Below are 18582 nucleotides of genomic sequence, written 5' to 3' on the forward strand. Positions count from 1 at the left end.
CAACAAAGATAACGCATTCATTTATTATTGCCAATTAAATCATGCTTAATTCTTTCTGGAATTTTTTCGAGGAAATAAGTGTTTGAGATTTACTTCGTAATTTTTAATATAGATATTTTGAGTTTTTATGCATTTTTGCCTTCTCGTGAAGTGAGAACTGAATTAATTAAATGAGAAATACTCAATCGTCTGTGAAAAACTGTTTCTTTTTGGTTTTGTTTGCTTAATTTCTTTTATACATCGTTCTAGCTTTATTATAGTATTTGAATAGAACATGTGGCAACGATTAGATAATTCTATTCTTTAAATGATATAAATTTTGTGCATTATGAGTTATAATATGAACGAAATATATAAGTTAACTCTTATATAATTATTGGATTATATAACAGTTAACGTAGTTTCCGTTATATAATTATTATATAAGTTAACTGTTATATATTTATTAGTACTGTTAAGTGAATCTAGCGCCAGAGTGTCGCTATGGTAAATACTAGAGTGAATTTTAAAGAATGCATTTATTCTATTGTGGTTTATGCGCTGTCGGAAGTAGATTTAATTCAATCCAATAAGTTTAAATGAAATACAAGAAAAAATGCGTATAATTTAATATTCCGTACAAGGAAGTCATGTGAGTACACATCAGATTTTTTTTTAAAGATACGAAGTACCCATTGTTAACATTTCCTCTATTTGCTCAAATGTAAAATTAATCATTTACGCCGTTAGTGGAATAAGTTTAAATTATCATGCAAATTAATGATTTTTCCCATGTGTAAAAAATATTATCGGGTGTAGCTAGCATGTAGAGAATTTGGCGATTTTGTTAAGATGTCATTAGATATTTTTGCATTGTTTCCGAAACTATGATGAGTTTTTCTGAGCGATTTATGAACTGCTAAATACCAAACTGATATTACCGAATTTCTATTCTCTCGGTCTCACCCTCTGGGTTTTTTTTTTTTTTTTTTTTTTTTTTTTTTCCCCTCCGGAGCGGAGAAATCAAGAAGTGAACATAAGTTAGTTCTTCCTCCCCGAATATATGGTACACCATTTTCATATTTATTTATTATTAAATTATTAAACAATTGAATTTTTCCTTGCCTAAGCAACCCGTAAAAACAAAGAAAATGGATACCCATTCAACAACGATATGGTCTCTCGACGAGGAACGTAAAATAGGGAGCAGTATCCATGCGTTATATATCATTGTGCGCCAGTAATTTTAAAATGTTAAAATGACTAAATGTTAAAATGCAAACAAAAACGTAAATCGATTTTTGAATAAATTAAATATGTAGAAATTAATATTATCACATTTATAAGGTTGCTGAAGTTAGTGTAGTTTTCAAGGAGGTAACACTCGTTAAATTTGATATGCAGTGTATTTATATTTTTAATTAATTAGCTGCTTTTGAAGTGATTATATATAATTAACGTCTATACTAAAACGAATAATCTGACTTTCAAAGCGTTTGTATCTGTTTATTAGCCCAAAAGGAACATTAGTCTCGATTGGGATATTGCTCTCAAAACGGTACTTTGCGTCGGTTCACTTTAAATGTCCGTTTCACTTTTCAGATTATAGCCGTTAAATATTATCGCCCTGTATTTTATTTAAAGAAATTTTTAAAAAAATATCTGAACGCTTTCAGATTTTATATTATGCCCATAGGGAATTTTTAACGTTTTGTGTGTTACCTTTATTTATTAGATATCAAGTTCTTCCCACTTAAACCATAAAATTCAATACAACAGCAATATCACAAAATAATTTTAAAAAAGCATATCTTTAGAATTTTCGATACGCACTGGAGATAAGTTTTTTTTTTTTTTTTTTTTCTCCCATATAGTGTTGCCATTGCTCTCTTTGAAATCGTTGAGTTTGTTAATCAAAAAATTCGTTCAAGTTTTTCAAAACATGAAATAGATAATAAAACAAATTCGAAATTCCAAATCTGGGCTTCCAGATGTCCATATTCGAATGGAGGACTACGTTATTAAAAATTTGATGTCTCTAGGTACCGTTGTTTTTCACAGTGCGGGAAACATACATACATTCATGCAGATTCTTCATTATTTAATTTCTTTAATATAATGAAAAGAATGTCCTTTTTGGGCACAATAAAAAATCTGAAAGCTTTTTTTTTTTTTTTTTTTCCCCTGTTTTGTTTTTCTCTTCATTCACTGTTTAATCTTCCGGTCATTGCGCTTTATCGAGTTTTTGTAATATGTTAAGACTTTGCCAGCTGTAGTTTGCAAAAAGGTTCTTATTTGCCGTGATGTGGCTGTCATATTAAGCATCCATTTTTTTCCACCTGTGTTAGGTGAAGAATGTATTTCTGGCGTTGCTGAAGATTATTAAACTTCGTATATTCTAAAAGTATGAGGAACACTTAGTATTCCATAAAATACGTCGCTGAGGCACGACTTAAAAAGATAGGTGGAAGAAGCGGCGTATTGCTTCTAAAATCAATAAAATTTGATAGATGTTGCAGAAGCGCTATTAAATACCATTTTTATTTCCAGCATCATCTAGGCTGAACAGTGAACCTTGTAATTAGTAATGAACCCATATAATTAGTAAACCGCGACGTCATTAGAGAAGAGAGGCAGTAAATTGCAGCTTAGCACCTGAGAACATATTTGAAGCTTGTTATCTTTGTATGTAAAACAAGCCACTCTCAATGAAATTATTTTTTAATGAGAAATATCTACTCATGCATAAATGTATGGCACGTAAATTAAATAGAATCTTAAATTTACTCATACACAAACCAGGAAAAAAAAAAAAAAAATCGTATGAATATTTCATTCTTCTTTTTAATTAAAGTTAACATTCCATCAAATAAAAGCAGTTCTTTGCCGTTTAAATAAAACTAAACAGAAGATTAACTAATAGCTGCTTGTAGTCTGTGTGCTGATTTATAATTTTATTATTTTCGCTAAATTCTATTTTAGACGCAGATATAGTTCGCAGACTGAAAAACCGAATTTTTTTAGCGAATAATGGTGGTTAATAATATAAGGTGCCTCATAAGATTGAAACCTCTTCGAACTGCAAGATTTAACCAAAACATGTCTTGTTACTTTGGATATACAGGTGAAGACACTGTTTTCACTTTACCAGAGCATTTGTAGTCTTATTGTAGAACAGCTTATATACGGCATTAGAAATGCGTTTTGCTAATTGTATTGTAAACGTTTAAAAAGTTGTTGTCGAAAAACATAACATATTTTTAACAGCATAAAGGTTTTGAAAGGAGCACTTTATCACTCTGATAAAATAGAAAATAAATAAATAAATCTCTTACACCCATATGAGTAATTTTTTAGTTTGTTACATAGGATTTTCTTTGCAGAGTGAGAAACGTACAGTAAAACTACGATTATCCGAATTTCGACTATCCGAATCGCTTTCAGAATTTCAGAATTTTTCAGAATCAACTGAAAAAGAGACTCAAGAAAAGGAAAGGGAAATGAGGAGAAAATGAGGATGGCTTGTCACTTGAGGAAAGTGCTAAGGATACAGCAGAATGGATGGTGTATGATTCAGACCCTGAGTTTCAAATTCTAAATGATGATGAATTTATAGAAAGTGTGAGAAAACAAAGTGTTGAGGAAGATGACTTTAATGTCGAAGATGAAGCAGACACGGGAGCATCAGCTGGTGAAGTGTTTGCCGGCCATAAAACTGTGGTGAAGTGGATGGTGCATCAACCCGAATGTGACCGCATGCAACTTCTTAACTGCTGCTGCATGGAAGAAAGAATTCAGAAATTTCAAAGTTTTCAGAAATGTTTCGCTACAAGCTGTATGACTATCTGGGGATAATAATGTGATGCCATTAGATAGTACAAAGTTTCTCAGGCCTTGCTTTTTTATTAATCGACTCAGGGCTTAATTTCTAAGATTAGAAGTGCCGGAGCCCTATGGAAGACCGTCAGCAAAGAGGAACAAGAGTAAATAAATAAATAAAATGACTATTAAACTCATTAATAGTTTTAAAGTTAAATAGTTAATTATTATCAAATTAATTAATAGCTATTTAATTAATGTTTATAAATTGTTATCTAATCAATAATTATTGTATAATTAATTATAATTTAATTGATAATTATTAGATAATTAATTATTATTTATTGAAATAATTAAAATTAAATAAAATGTAAAGAGATAAATTGAAATTTAATAAGCGATTTTTAATATAATTTTATTGTTAAAATAAAATTATATAATTATTTAATAAATTAATAATTTAATAATTAATAATTATTATATAATTATATAATTTTATTGTTAAAATAAAATTTTGAGATAAAATTTCTACTAAAATTGTTTATCAATTACATAAAAGAAGTGCCGCAGCCTTCTTATTCAGGGCTCCGGTGCGTTCCGGCTAGAATTATGATTTATTACAAAAAGTAAGAAGTACGGAAGCCGATATCCGGTTGGCTCCGGCCCAATTTAAGCTCTGATCGTAGGGGGAAGTTCTTTTATCATCACAAAAATAAAATATACTTAAAGTATAGCTGATGAAAATTCCTGGGCGAAACAGAATGAGGGTATGAGTGGGTGGAAACAAAAAATGAGGGGAATCTTGGTGAGAGAGAACGTTCTCTTTGACTGCGGCTCTCTGCTGATATAATTATAGCCATCAAGCAGATGTGTGTCAGGGGTAAAATGAGTCCTGAATCTGACTCCTAAGGATAAATGTAAAGTTGCTGGTTACGCTTCCCCCCCATTAGTGGATACTGTGGGAAGATGATATATAGGACGTGCTTGAGCAGTCTTATCTGAGTAAAAACTCTTATTGTACTCGCTGTCACTTAACGCATATTTAAGAACACAAATTTTCCTTCCTGCGAGGATAACTAACTGTAAGTATCGATAACAATACACTACATACGATGGCATTGACGAGAAATTTACGCGTCTCTAAACAAACTGCCCCAAATTGAATGCCCTTAAGGGAAAGGTTTCCGCATGTGAGTGAGGGGACTTTACTTGAACGTCTCATGTTCTCATGAGTTCGTATTTCTAGGGAAATAGATTATAGCAAAGTCTGCTTATTGTTAAACTAAAACGTTAGGAATTCTATTTTTTCTCCTTTAAATTGTGGTTCAGTTTTTTAAAAGGAGCTCATCTTATTTAGAGCTCCGGTGGACTCCGGTGCAATTTAAGCACCGAATCGACATATTTTTACCAAGTTAGCTTGTAATATAGCTTGTAAGTAGCTCATCATCACTCACGATATTCAATAGCTTTTTAGGTAATTTCAAATTGTTAATTTGTTGAATAAGCTGCAGAATCTCCTAGATGTGCACACATGTTATTTGTTTTAGGAAAATTAAAGGACTTGTTGTTTTCCTGGTACTTTGCATTCATGGTGATCGCGGATTTATAGTAACTGTTTTTAGTTTTGTAAATTTTGGTTAGACTTTTGATTTTTTTATTTACAGGGGGTCTTCGTCCGGATACTCCTACAAAACTTAAGGACGTTCAAGCTGTCAACTGTTCTAATAGATCAGCTTCTTTGCCTAGGCATTCCGGTAGAAACCAAACGCCTCGTTTGCAAGCAAGAGTCCTCGGTAAGTAATGAATGTATTTTTCATTTTTTAAAGTAGTTCATTGAAAATGGCCCAAAGTATGTGTGAGATCGGTCATGGTCTGAATTTGAAAAGATTAACATGCGAGAAAAAGAACCTGTTAGCTGGCTTATTGTTGTTACCTTATCCATGTATTTTACGGAAGAAAGGGTGCCAGAACCTCAAGGAGGGTGGACTTCTCCCACTCCAATGTTTAGGGAGGGCTCTCCGCGGGGAATCCGAGGGTCTGATTTGATAAAATTCTTATCTTGGGAAGATAATATATGTAGAATCTAATTATGCATTTTCGAAGTCGGGAAATATGAGAAATCAGCAATGCCCTTGCCCGGATTCAAACTCCGGTCCTTCCGATTGCCTGCTGGATGTGGCTTCCAATTGCTTGAGAAAATTTATTCCATATGGAGGACCCTACCACTAAGTAATATTGTTTGCTACAGTATGTAATATTCAGTATAAAATGCTAATTAACGTCTGTATTTCTACTCTTGTAATACTGTTTTACATGGGTATGGATGCTTGGAACCCCTACTGTTTTCCAAAAAAAAAATTTTTTTTAAGTAATTTAAAATATGTAAGTGTTACGTGCACTGTATGTGGAAAAGATAATTATGATTTCATTGTAGTTTTGTTCACAAAAGGGATTTATATTATTTTATTTAACTAGTGAATGATGGCAATAAAAATATTATTTAATTTTTTATTTTAGACAGATAATTTTTCGTCGCCGTGAGTAGTAGCCGAGAGATTCGTGCAGCGGAAGTGACGTCTCAAAATAGGGGCCTGCTAGCCGCCATCTTGGACGAGACAACGAGAAATGTCGTAGATGTGTTTGAATGATGGCATGGATGATAATTTTTTTTACGACGACCTCTTTGAACCGTGTGTTTGGAATGACATCATCAGTTTTTTTGTTTAGGCATGCTTTTACAAAATAGCGTCAGGAGGACGTAATATGCTCAAACATCTGATTCAAGAAATCGTTACAAAAAAAAAAAAAAAAAAAAAAAACTTTGAGAAAATATTGTCAGAAAAGTAAACTGTTATGCATGGCAACATTCAAAACACGTCTGCGTCACTTCCGGTTATCACGTCACGCAGTTTGAAGATTGCGTGGTCACGCCTCTTTCTTGTAACCTCACTTCCGTTGGCTGAGTACCTGCGGTTACTACTCCAAGTATATAAAAATTCTTTTTTAATTTTAATTTGACTTTCGGAACCCTTTAAGGAGTTGTCTGGAACTCCAACGTTCGGTAGAGCGCAGTTTGAAATTTATAAGGTATTTTTTCTCCTTCTTTTCGCATGCTTTCGTGGTGTAACTGGAAGCACACTCGATGCGTATTCGGGTGGTCCGGAATTCGAATCCGGCGAGGGCATTGCATATTTTTCACGTCCGAGTGCTGACATAACCGAATGACTCTATAAATTCACTGCTTAAGGTAAGAATATATGTTTTTAGTTTCACGAGTGTTAAATGGGAGTCACTACTAAAAACCTATATCGAACTATTGCGTGAGTGTGAAAACGAGAAATTGCCTGTCCTTTCACGGGATATTTTTAAAATAAAGAAATAAACCGAATGAATTGAATTTAGAAGATAGCCTTAATTGATTGAATTACTGTTCCACATCAAACTAACTAACCACGACTTTGTAAAACGTGTCGGCATTACTTAAGTGGTCTAAAATTTGACATATGTTCTTCTAAAATTAGGTTACCATTTCCGGAGTACATCTGCTTAAATTTATCGATCGCACGATAAAATTTGAACGTTCCTTCGGTATTTAATTTGAGAACATTAGATTTGTAAATGCATAGAGAGCAATAATTAAGGGAAAGTTCCGAGTGGCGTGTTCAGCTGAGCTTGATTGAGCTAAGCTTGTCATCGATTGCGTTTTCCAATTCTGATGCAGTCGCGATTTTCATTTCGTATTCAAGAGAGGTATAGTGATGAATAAATCAGTAGCTTTCGGAAACCGCAAAATAATATCCGGTCTCCATGCGGGAACAAACCAAGAAGGGTAACCTTTCGGTATCTGTGCCGTTTCACAGCAGGAAGTTGTTGACATTAAATGAATCTGTGAGAGTCTAGAAGCTACATAGCATGATCTGTTGCCTGTAGGTGCTGTTGTAGATTTTAGAAACTTAGCCGTAAATCGCATCATAAGATCATAAGTAATTAAGAGAGAAGCTTTCTATGTGAGTACTCTTGACAAATAGCATTTACAGGAATCTGAAACGGGAGCGAGTTTTAAATTAAAATGGGTTATTACCATTTTAATTTAAAAGGCTCCTGTCAGCTTAATCACGTTATTTACTGTGTAAATCGCATAATAACTATAACGCTGAGTCTAGAATTAACCGTTCAAATAGTATTTAGTTTATTTAGCAGTGGAATGTTTTTGAAACATTTTCTGCATAGTTTCTGGTATGGCGAAAGTTTTAAGTGATTTCAGGTGGAAATCAAAGGTATGGTACACGAAAAGTATTCATGGACTTAATTCTTTAGCAAAGAAATATAACGAATTGCATGCCTAATATACGTAGTTTATTTATGTTCGTGGCCACAGCGATTGAAAGTGAATTACGTCAATGAGAATTTTATTCACGTATTCTACTTGTATTTTTATGTAGCATTTTAATGTCTTCTTAAAATAGCTAAACTGCAATTTTTGCTGCTTTCGATATCATGCTTTCTCTCTGTCGGTTTTTTTTTTTTTTTTTTTTTTTTTTTTTTTTTTTTTTCCCAATTTTACACTAAAGCGAAAGAGAAAGTTGGTTATTTTCTGAAGTGTATATATAAATGATTTATTATCTAAAATGCCATAACTTGCTTTTTCCGAAAAAATTTTGCAAAGTTTCCTCAGTAAACGCAATTTTCTCGATGCAAGCATTTTCCAGATATGTGGTTTTGGCGTTGTGCCGTACCATATGGACATTTAAAATTTACTCATCATCATGTAAAATATACTGAAAATATTAAAGTGATGATATTTTTAATCAGTTTTATACTTTTATTTGCATTTAATGAAACAAAAATATTAATTCTTCCCTTTTTTAGGGGGGGGGAATCCTGGTTTGGCAGCTTTTGCTGTAGCTAGTACAAAGTAAACGAAATAACCCTGATGAATTTGTAGAGATTTTTTTTTTTTTTTTTTTTTAAAGCAAAAGAGATGAAAAATGAGCAATGTCCTCATCGGGATTCGAACCACGTACCTCTCGAAAACGCGTCGATCGTTCTGATCCCTACACCACGAAGGCATGCCAAGAAGGCGGGAGAAATGCCTTATAAACTAATACATTTTTTAAAAATATTTGTCAAATTTTACTTGATGATGCTGAGTAGTATGTCAGATGCTGAACATGAGGACAGGAGCATTTTATGACTTTTTTTTTTTTTTTTTTTCCTAACTGGAAAAACTAAATAAAGTTAAGACGACATATGTAATTTGGAATAAATGTTATCTGCTTTATTTTCGAGTTGTCAGGATGATTCTTTCTAAAAAAAAAAAAAAAAAAAAGTCATAAAATGCTCCTGTCCTCATGTTCAGCATCTGACATACTACTCAGCATCATCAAGTAAAATTTGACAAATATTTTTAAAAAGAATTCTAACTTTTATTTAGATTACAGAAATTCCAAGTAAATCTGTTTTCAATGATATTCCGGTTTCTACAAAAGATTTTGGAAAGGATGTTATATGCAATATTTTCGAGTTATCAGGATGAACAGTCAAATTCTTTTAAAGAATTTAAATTCTGGCTTTTATTTAGATAAGAGAAACGGCAAATAACTCTGTTTTTGATGATATTTCGGTTTTTACAAAATATTTTAAGAAAGAAAAGAATTGTTATCGGGTGCCTCAAATTCCTGTCTTGAAAATGCTGAGTTGTTTACATGTGTCGCGCCATCAGTGTTTAGAGTTGTAAAATTATGTAGATAACTGTATTTCAAAAGAGATTGAAATGCGGAGGTTAAAGTGGAAACATATTTTGTTCACTTTTTAAAGGCAATATATTTTTCATTTATTGATTGAAAGACGTAGGATAGAAAACTTCTTCTTTTATCGAATTTTGCGTGTAGGAGAGAAACGGTAATAATCGGGTTGGAGATTCTGCAGGTTATTAAATGCAACTTTTTTTCTTCAGCACTTAAAGCTGCATAACATTATGCAATTAATATATTTCATTGGAATATGTGCGAGAGCGTTACTGATTTTTCATGTACCCTGTTTCGAAAGCCTATACAGAATGTATCGGTACAGCGGTGACAAACTTTCAGGAGAGACAGAGTACACCTAGACGATGAGAAAGAACGTAGAAATGCATGGTCGGAAAAGCTTTACTGGTGTGGTAGTGACGACAATAAACGGGGGAAAAAAAAAAAAAAAAAAAAAGAGAAAAGAAAGGACACAAACAGTGAGATAAAACATGTTATATTATGTTTAGTACAGCAGAAACCTACAAATAAGAACAAAAACAAACATCAGTTGTCATTAAAGAAGGTGTTCGAAATTACGACCCCGGACCATGATGCAGGCCTTACTTCTCTGGCGCATGGAAGAAGCATGACAGTCCGGGTCGTAATTTCGAACACCTTCTTTGATGATGATCGTTGTCACTTTATGTTGTTTGTTCTTTGTTTTACTCCGAATAATAAACATGTTTTCTCACCCCTTTTGTGCCCTTTCTTTCTTGACTTTTGTGTCGTCACAAAGCGTTTCCGACGATGCATTTCTGTGTAATTTCCCGTCGCCTAGGTGTACTCTATCTCTCCTGAAAGTTTGTCACCGCTGTACCGATACACCCTGCATATACTGAAAAAAATCGCATTTCTTTCGTCATGCACTGTCATAAAGAAAGCATTTCTTAAACCCTTTTCTTGTGTATTATAAGGAAAAAGTTTCAGATTTTGAATTGCAGTCAGTTATATATTATTACGGCCTGCTGAAAAAAAGACTATTAAAACTTTTTTGAAAATTAAAACTCTCTGAATACATTCCTTGAAAGTATATTAGACTTAGCATTTATAACTCTAATACATAGGAGAATGAGATTTTTTATTTATTTTTTAAATGATGCTTCCTTGTTTTTAAAATCTAATTTGCGATTTTCAGCTTAAATATGTTTGTCAGAAGGTCCTTCACCTTTCCCTTCAGCTTCTCCAATCTTAAAAACTATTGCATTCTTTTGTAAAGGATTAAAGAAACTGAAAAAGTGGGGAAGGGAATTCCTAATTCATCTGAACACCACCATGATGTCCACTTCCTATTTTTGAACTCCTTATGTTCTTTTCCCGAAGAGTTAAAACCTTTTGTTTCTAGTACTTATTTCCAATGGCTTGGCTACTTCTTTTATTATTGTTTAATTCTCTCCCAACCATTCCTTTGAATTAATCATCGTTCTTTTCCTCAGTTTCCTGCACGTTAATGTAGGAAAGTGCATGTTACCCGTTCAACGACACCAACGCATGGCGTGCTAACGAGGAGTGTTAAACGTTGAAGTACTTAGTTTTTGTGGATCCCGTTGTGCTGCGACACAGCTTGCGGTACTTCGTTACAAAAAAAAAAAAAAAAAAAAAAAACATTCTGAATCTATATATATGCGTGCGTGATGATTTAGGTTAGGTCATCACTGTACGAGATGAAAGGAGACCGACCGTGATGCTCTGGTTGCGAGAGTCATTTTAACGTTTGTTTATGGTCGTCCTTGCTTTTGCGGCTATTGTGCGGCGCGTCTTTTGTTCTTTCTGGTTCTCTCACCACCTTGGGTTTGATTTTTGGTTAACAACATTGAATAAAAGATAATTACATTAATTGGTTGCGCCTGGTTGGTCATTAATCGAAAGCGTAATCGGTTGGAGTTATATCGATAGTATCAACGTAAAGGGTATCGATTTTTATGCTGTGTTTTTGCAATGGTGTTAATAGTGTGGAGGTACAAAGAAGAAATCGTTAATTGCATTTCTTTAAGCTCTTAATCCATGCAATGATAGAACTTGCGAGAATGTGACTAGCTCAAGGACTGTTTATTTATGCTTTATTATTTGCATTCAGTTAAACAACTTGCAGGGAGAACAAGTTTCATATGATGTAATTTTTTTTTAATCACATAGTGTTTATCCCTCAGGAAATTATATTTGAGTTGCTGCCCAAACGGGATAGTGGTTAATAACTCTGAGTACTGTATTGAAGGGCCCGTGTTCGAATCCCGAAGAAGGTCATAGTGTCTTTGCGGCATGACGGCACTCTAAATAAATGGCTAGCTGAAAACCATCTCGTGTGGTTTGGTGGTAGAGTGGTGGAAGACCCTCCAATCCATCCCCCGGAGTCCCCTCTGTCAAAATTGGTGTTAACTGGGCAAATCACATTGTCACATGTATGATGCCCATTGCTTTTGGGCATTTTATTTAACTTAAATGACAGGCATTTAAGTTAAATAAGAGTAGTTTTAATTTTTGATAAGTATTGATTTGATTTAAGTATTTGATTGTTTATTCCTAAATGTCTTCCTCCAAAAAGTTATTTGCTTCATATATGAGACCTAACGCATAAAAACCAGATTTAAGCATAGTTTTATTATATACATGGTATTTAGACCATATAGGAAATTCTAATGTATTTATTTAAGGTAATGGCAAAATTTACAGGCATGAATGATGAAAATATGTTGTGGAGTGTGATAACTTGCCCTGCGTAAGAAGTAAAAGCTTCAGTATACCATAAACTAAAATAAGATGATGATAATAGGAAACATAATACATATCTCTAATAGACGTAAATCTGATTATCCAAATTTCTTAAGAATCAGTATTAAAAGCTAGCACTTGGGAGGGGGGGGACTATGCAGATATTTTTTAGCTGACAACAAAAATAGATGTTCTACGTTGATGTACTCATCAGCTTTTTAAGGAGTAACACCGTCTCAAAAAACCAGAAAATATTTTCAGTTTTTTTTAAATAATTTATTGAACTAAGTTAAAGTACCTGCTTTTAATTTATGATTATTTAAATAAGTAGCTTAAAAAATTTAACTGAAAACATTTTTTTTTCAATTTTGAAAAATATTAAATTTTTTTAATTGGAATTTGTTACGTATATACGAAAAAAAAGTATTTCGAATTAGTAATGGCGTTTGCACAGACTGTCTCGATAATTTAATGTTGATAAGTGAATTTTTAAATTTCATGCTTGCTTGTTTCCTATGGATAGTATTTTAAGGTCTTCCTTATAGTTATTCCTTGATATTAATGACAGCATTCTACGCATATGCGTAAATTATGATGGGAAAGGGGGGTTAAAATCTCCTTAGACTAACTTTACAGGTCAGTTAGCATTAATCAATATGTCTGAAGAATGACATTAAATTTTTTCATCATCTCGCTAATAAACTGAAAGATGTAAATTACTTTGAGTATACACAGTGAAAGGCTGTCAGCTGCAGAAAAAAAGTGTTCTGTGAGTGTTGAATAATGTCAATAAAGGATATACATAAACTTATAAACAGTCACCTGTTTTCAAAATATTAAATACTAGTTTGCCTTAAAAGCTAATCCTTTTACCTGTTTTATTTTTAGATCTTAGAAATATATAAATAAAAGGAAATATAACTCCTTCCTGCGTTTAATTTCTTGAGGGAAAGGGGGGAAGCAGCACCTTACATACAGCAACTAAATGGCGAAACTCTTCGCCATCCAGTTTCTGTATGTAAGAAAGAAAGTGTAGGCTAAGAGGAAAACTTGTATCAAGAACTGGGCGTTTTGTCAGTGACCTTTCTGTAGCCAGAGGCATGAAAGCCATAGTGTATGGGGTATCTTGCTTCCGCACTCTTTAATGCATCGAATCTGAGTTTTATTGAAGGCATATTCTGTAAGTTTTTATTATTTTATTGAGATGAACTCTGTAATCACTTTGGACATACATTTACGCGACATTTCAGCATTAATTTTAAACAATGTATTCTTAAAAAAAAAAATTAGACTGACCGCACGTATGCATGCATTAGGGTTATCAGCAATCTGTCCTTGGTGCTGCGAAATTGCACCGGAAACACCCACCTGGCGATTGTATTTGATGCGGCATAAAACATTTACCCCTATCCCCCGTGAAGTCTGACGTGAATTCAAGGACGCCTGCTAAAATCTGCAGATCATTAATTGGAAAGGAAAACTAAGATGAATTAGTTATATAAAATGGTACCTTTAGCATATACGGCAACCTTCATTATTTTTGGTGTGTATATGTATGGGGGAAGAGGCATTCAATAAAAAGGCAACTTATTTGTCGAGTTCTCCGACCTTCTACACCTCGTGGTACCCGCTTGTAATTAATTTCTCTTAAACTCGTCAGCAAGAAAAACGTGTCTTGTTTGATACGCCACACCCTCTTCGCGACAACTGTCACGCTTATCGTATTGCCATGTCTTCGACCGTTAATTTTGATTAACGTGTTACTTATCGAAGTTACGCTTTTCGTTCTTTTTTCTGTCGCATCGTTTAACTGGATTAATTAGCTCTTAAGTCATGCGACATAAAAATTTCCGTATGGATGTCGGAATGGATTGTTGTAAACCTTCAGCTTTTAGAAAGTTTCTGTCAGAAGAAGTGAAGAAAGAGCAATATGGTTGTTTTGATTGCTTTCTGTGTTGAAGGTTAGTTTTTTCTTAAAAAGGTAAACTCCAATTTCATTTCATATGTGCATGTAATTTCTTCAGTGAGAAGAGGAATACGTGCATTTTTGCACCATTGGTGTAACTTCTGTGTATATGAAGCAATATCTGTCAGCTGTTATTTCACGAAAATTTTTTCAGAGATGTAACGAGAAATTTCGACACCAACGTTAAAATTTTTCAAACTGAAGTGCTTCGTTCAGATTTAGTAACCATTGCGAGATACACTCCTTTCTTAATCTGAAGTAGTTTTCGAAATGATTCTGAAATAGCTCGTAGAATTTCTGGCAGTTTCTGAGGTGCATCTGTAACTATTAACTGTATTAGTTAAAACAGCTATTGAAGTGTTTATCGTTAATAAAATACACTTCGCACGTTTCCGAACACGTGAATAATCGCGTAAAATCAGTGAATCACTTTTACTCTACACAACTTAACGAAAAATATATTCTTTAATAAAAGAGCGTTCAAAAGACATTTTATCACCTCGAAGAACGTGTAATGATTTATTTATACGAATTTTGTATATGGCAAAATACGAACTAAAGCCAAGGAAGGGCCTCATCGAGTTACTTACGAAATTGCGACGAGTTATCTGCTCACAAAAGATTTTGTGCTCTTTCTAAGAAGTGAGGAAATCTGTATCGGAATTAAATACTGTTCGGAATAGATGAAATATGATTTGGTTTGGTTTTGATTAGTTTATTATGACAAAGCGCACTAGGGCTATCTACCTAAGAGAGGGGATGTCATCGTGGAGGATTTTCTAAGAGAAACTGGCTCCTATACACGTTACACGGGGGGAATACTACAAAGAAGTCCATACAGCCAGCTTATTCCCCTGGATTCGAACTCACGTTGGAACTACCAGTGTTTAGCGAGTTTATCGCTCAGCCACCCAAATTAGCTTCTCTTTAAAAGAACTCATTTTTTGTTTTAGAGCTTTGCAATTTAAGATAGCGCGTTTCATGTAGAATGATACCTTTATAAATGTTGCCAAGCTAGACCACCGCAATTGCGGCGGCTACTAGTACTTATTTAAGTCCTACCGTATTGTACTTCTCAGAATAAGAAATGGTACCCGCGTTTGATCTGCTCAATATGCTGCCAAAGCAGCAAAAGTAATAATTAGTTTTGAATAACAGACATCACATTCATAATTCCAAGAGCAGCAGAAATCTTTGTAATTCGGCTCACGGCTTGCGTATATAGTCACCCTGTACCACATAAGAAGCAGTCGACCACAACATTATTACAGATTTTTTGTTTTTTAGAGAAAGTTTTCCGTACCCCTCCCAAGATAGCTATAAGTACGTTGAAAGAAAAATGATATATTATAAGGCATTTTCTCCCTCCTGCTCGCGTGCCTTCAGTGTGTAATTGGAAGCATATTCGACACTTACTCGAGAATTCCAGAGTTTGAGTCACGGCGAGGCATTGCACATTTTTCACGTCTCCTGCTTCAAAATAATCTACTGATTATAGAAGTGGTGCCTAAACTACTCCTTAATCCTCAGTAGCTCTTAAACTCTTTGAGCACTAACGGGACATACATGTCCCACTAAAAGTTTAGAAAGTACTGCTGTGTTAAAAAGTGCTTAGAATCTCCTGAATGTTGGGGATCATTTTCCAGTAGTTGGAAAATCAAAACGCCGTTGTGCTCATTGTTCACAAATGAACATAGAGAAAAGAACAAGTATGAATTCTCCAATGTATAATGTTGGGTTATGCAAAGAACACTTTTTACCTGTACCATACGATGCAAATCTATTTCATATAATAAAGTTTTCCAGAATAATAGGTGTGCTTGTAGTAAGTCGATCGCTACGTGTCGGACATATGTATCCCACCATTAACTACGGCTGGGATATATGTGTCCCAGACTTGGCTTGAAAACCGTTTGTCAAAAAAATCCAAATGCTAAATTTGCCTTATTTATGATATATTTTGTTCACTTGGTTAGAAAACTAGATATTTTTTTTTAATTCGTAGTCAAAGAGTTAAAGGGGGCAGTGTATAAGGTCTGTTCTAGTTCATAAGGTATTTCTCTCTCCTTTCCACATGCCTGGTATTGCACATTTTCAGGTCTCCAGCATCAAAAACCCTAATAACTCTACAATATAAAAATTCATTTATACAGTTGCTTTTTTATCAATGAATAATCCAAGTGTGTGGAGCAGGCGGCTACAAGCTTTTCCATAAATGCAGCGTAAATCGAAGCGAGTTTTCCTAAGAAAGTCTTCTTTGAATACGTCTTACACAAAGAATAAAAGTGTTTACCTAATCATAAGCTTATGAACTTCTATTTCAATCGAAAACTAAAAATACATTTTTGATTTTTCTGACTGTCGTTCTTATGGTATGAAAAATTTTCCTATGTGGAGCTATGTAACTCGAGATATCCTGGATTTCTAAACCTTAGTTTTATTACCCATTCGCGCGTATTCTGTTGAATTAGTCAAAGAAAATAATGCAACACAGTCATTTTTTATGATATATTATATATATACTTTCTGAAATAAAATGGAAAGGGTACTTAAACAATTCCAGTAGCATACATCAAGCGGAACTCTCAACCGTAAAAGCTGCCATCAACATTGCGTCAATTAACAACTTGTCAAAAATATCTATTAACTCAGACAGCCAAGCAGCCGTACTCTCCATCCGAAATCCAGATAACCGTTCTCACCTGGCCAATGAAATTAATCAAATCTCTTAAGATCGGAATGCTGAAATAACTATAACTGGATCAAAAAGCCCAATGGTAACTACGACACTGCCGACAATCTTGCAAAAGAAATAGCTCTTTTCTAGGAAAGACAGTTCCTTAACACCAATCTTCCGAAATCGCAATTACCACAAATCGTAAACTAATGTCTAAGCCACGAGCGGCAAGAAGAGTGGAATAACTCTACAACAGGCCGGTGCACCCATTAGGTCTTCTTGAAAATCAACACAGAAATCGGTAAGTCCTTCCTATCATATTACCTCACCGGTCCAATGAAATTAATCAAATCTCTTAAGATCTGAATGCTGAAATAACTAATAACTGAATCAAAAGGCCCAGCGGCAACTTTGGCAACGACACTGCCGACAATCTTGCAAAAGAAACAGCTCTTTCCTAGGAAAGAGAGTTCCTCAACATCAATCTTGACGTTCAAATCGCAACTACCACAAATCGTAAACTAACGTCTAAGCCACGAGCGGCAAGAAGAGTGGAATAACGCCACAACAGGCCGGTGCACCCACTAGGTCTTCCCGAAAATCAACACAGAAATCGGCAAGTCCTTCCTATCATATTACCTCACTGGTCATGGCCCATATCCAGATTATTTTCTTAAAAGGAACCTTTCTAATAGCGACAATTGCGTTTGTGGAGTCAAAGGAGATGCAGACCATTACCTATCCTTCTACTGTCTTAAATAACCTGCTTATCCGAAAACCCTCCAATCTAGACCTTAACTTCTAAAGACTGGTGATATCTTTATGTCACCTATATCCAAAAATCAGGAATATACACCAAAAGCTCAAAGCTCTATGATTGGACCTAGAACCGAAACGAAAAGCAAAAGGAGATTGTACCCCAATAACTGATTCAGAGCAACATCAGTAATTTCCATAACGCTTCAAAACACCAAACGTACTGAGTCCATGAACTTTATCTATGAACTTTGGACTCAAAGATCTGCGCTTAATATAGCCTTACCTATAACAAATATCCTTACATAAACAAGAACCAGGCATTCCGATATACCAGAGGTGGCCAACCTGCGGCTCTTTGAAGGATTATTTGTGGCTCTCGATAAATGTACCCCAGTTCCCTTTTCATTTTTGTGTTATAGTTTAAAAAATTATTATCGTTCCGTACGTGTTTCAAAATGTCTTTTAAATTACAGACAACAAATATGAAAGACTAAGTGTAACGTTGTAACAAATTTCATTTCCGTCCATCGTCTCTTGACTTTTTTCTGAATCCATTTGAAATTAACATAATTCAAGGTGAGTTCCAATATAATTATCACCTAAAAAGCATCTGGCGAATCAGAACTAATAGAGATGGAAGAAGATCAATCTCTACAATTAAATATAAATCGACGTCGATTACTGAATTTTGGAAATTTGCACCAGAATCGAAGTATCTTGAATTAAAAAAAGACTGCCAAAAAAAAAAAAAAAAAAACTATCAATATTTCGGAACAACATGCTTATGCGAATCATTTTATGCCACTTTAAAATTCGTGAAATCCAAACACCGATTAGTATTAACTAACCAGCATCTCAAAGAATTGTTAAGAAGTGCTGTCACCAAT

The 18582-nt window shown here is 34.1% G+C and overlaps 1 protein-coding gene across 10 annotated transcripts in view; it reads left to right on the forward strand.

Annotated features, from left to right (window-relative positions):
• Window positions 1-18582, forward strand: part of LOC118190859 (rho guanine nucleotide exchange factor 28-like) — a 565987-nt gene that overhangs the window by 319732 nt on the left and 227673 nt on the right. For all 10 annotated transcript variants that reach the window (XM_085819410.1, XM_085819412.1, XM_085819415.1 and 7 more), the window contains one exon: window positions 5463-5591. In XM_085819410.1, the coding sequence (XP_085675536.1) occupies window positions 5463-5591 (129 nt within the window). The remainder of the gene's footprint in view (window positions 1-5462; window positions 5592-18582) is intronic.

The sequence above is a fragment of the Stegodyphus dumicola genome, chromosome 6, assembly GCF_044657685.1.
Source record: "Stegodyphus dumicola isolate Sdum_Otavi_A_Nest chromosome 6, ASM4465768v1".
NCBI classification, from domain to species: Eukaryota; Metazoa; Arthropoda; class Arachnida; order Araneae; family Eresidae; genus Stegodyphus; species Stegodyphus dumicola.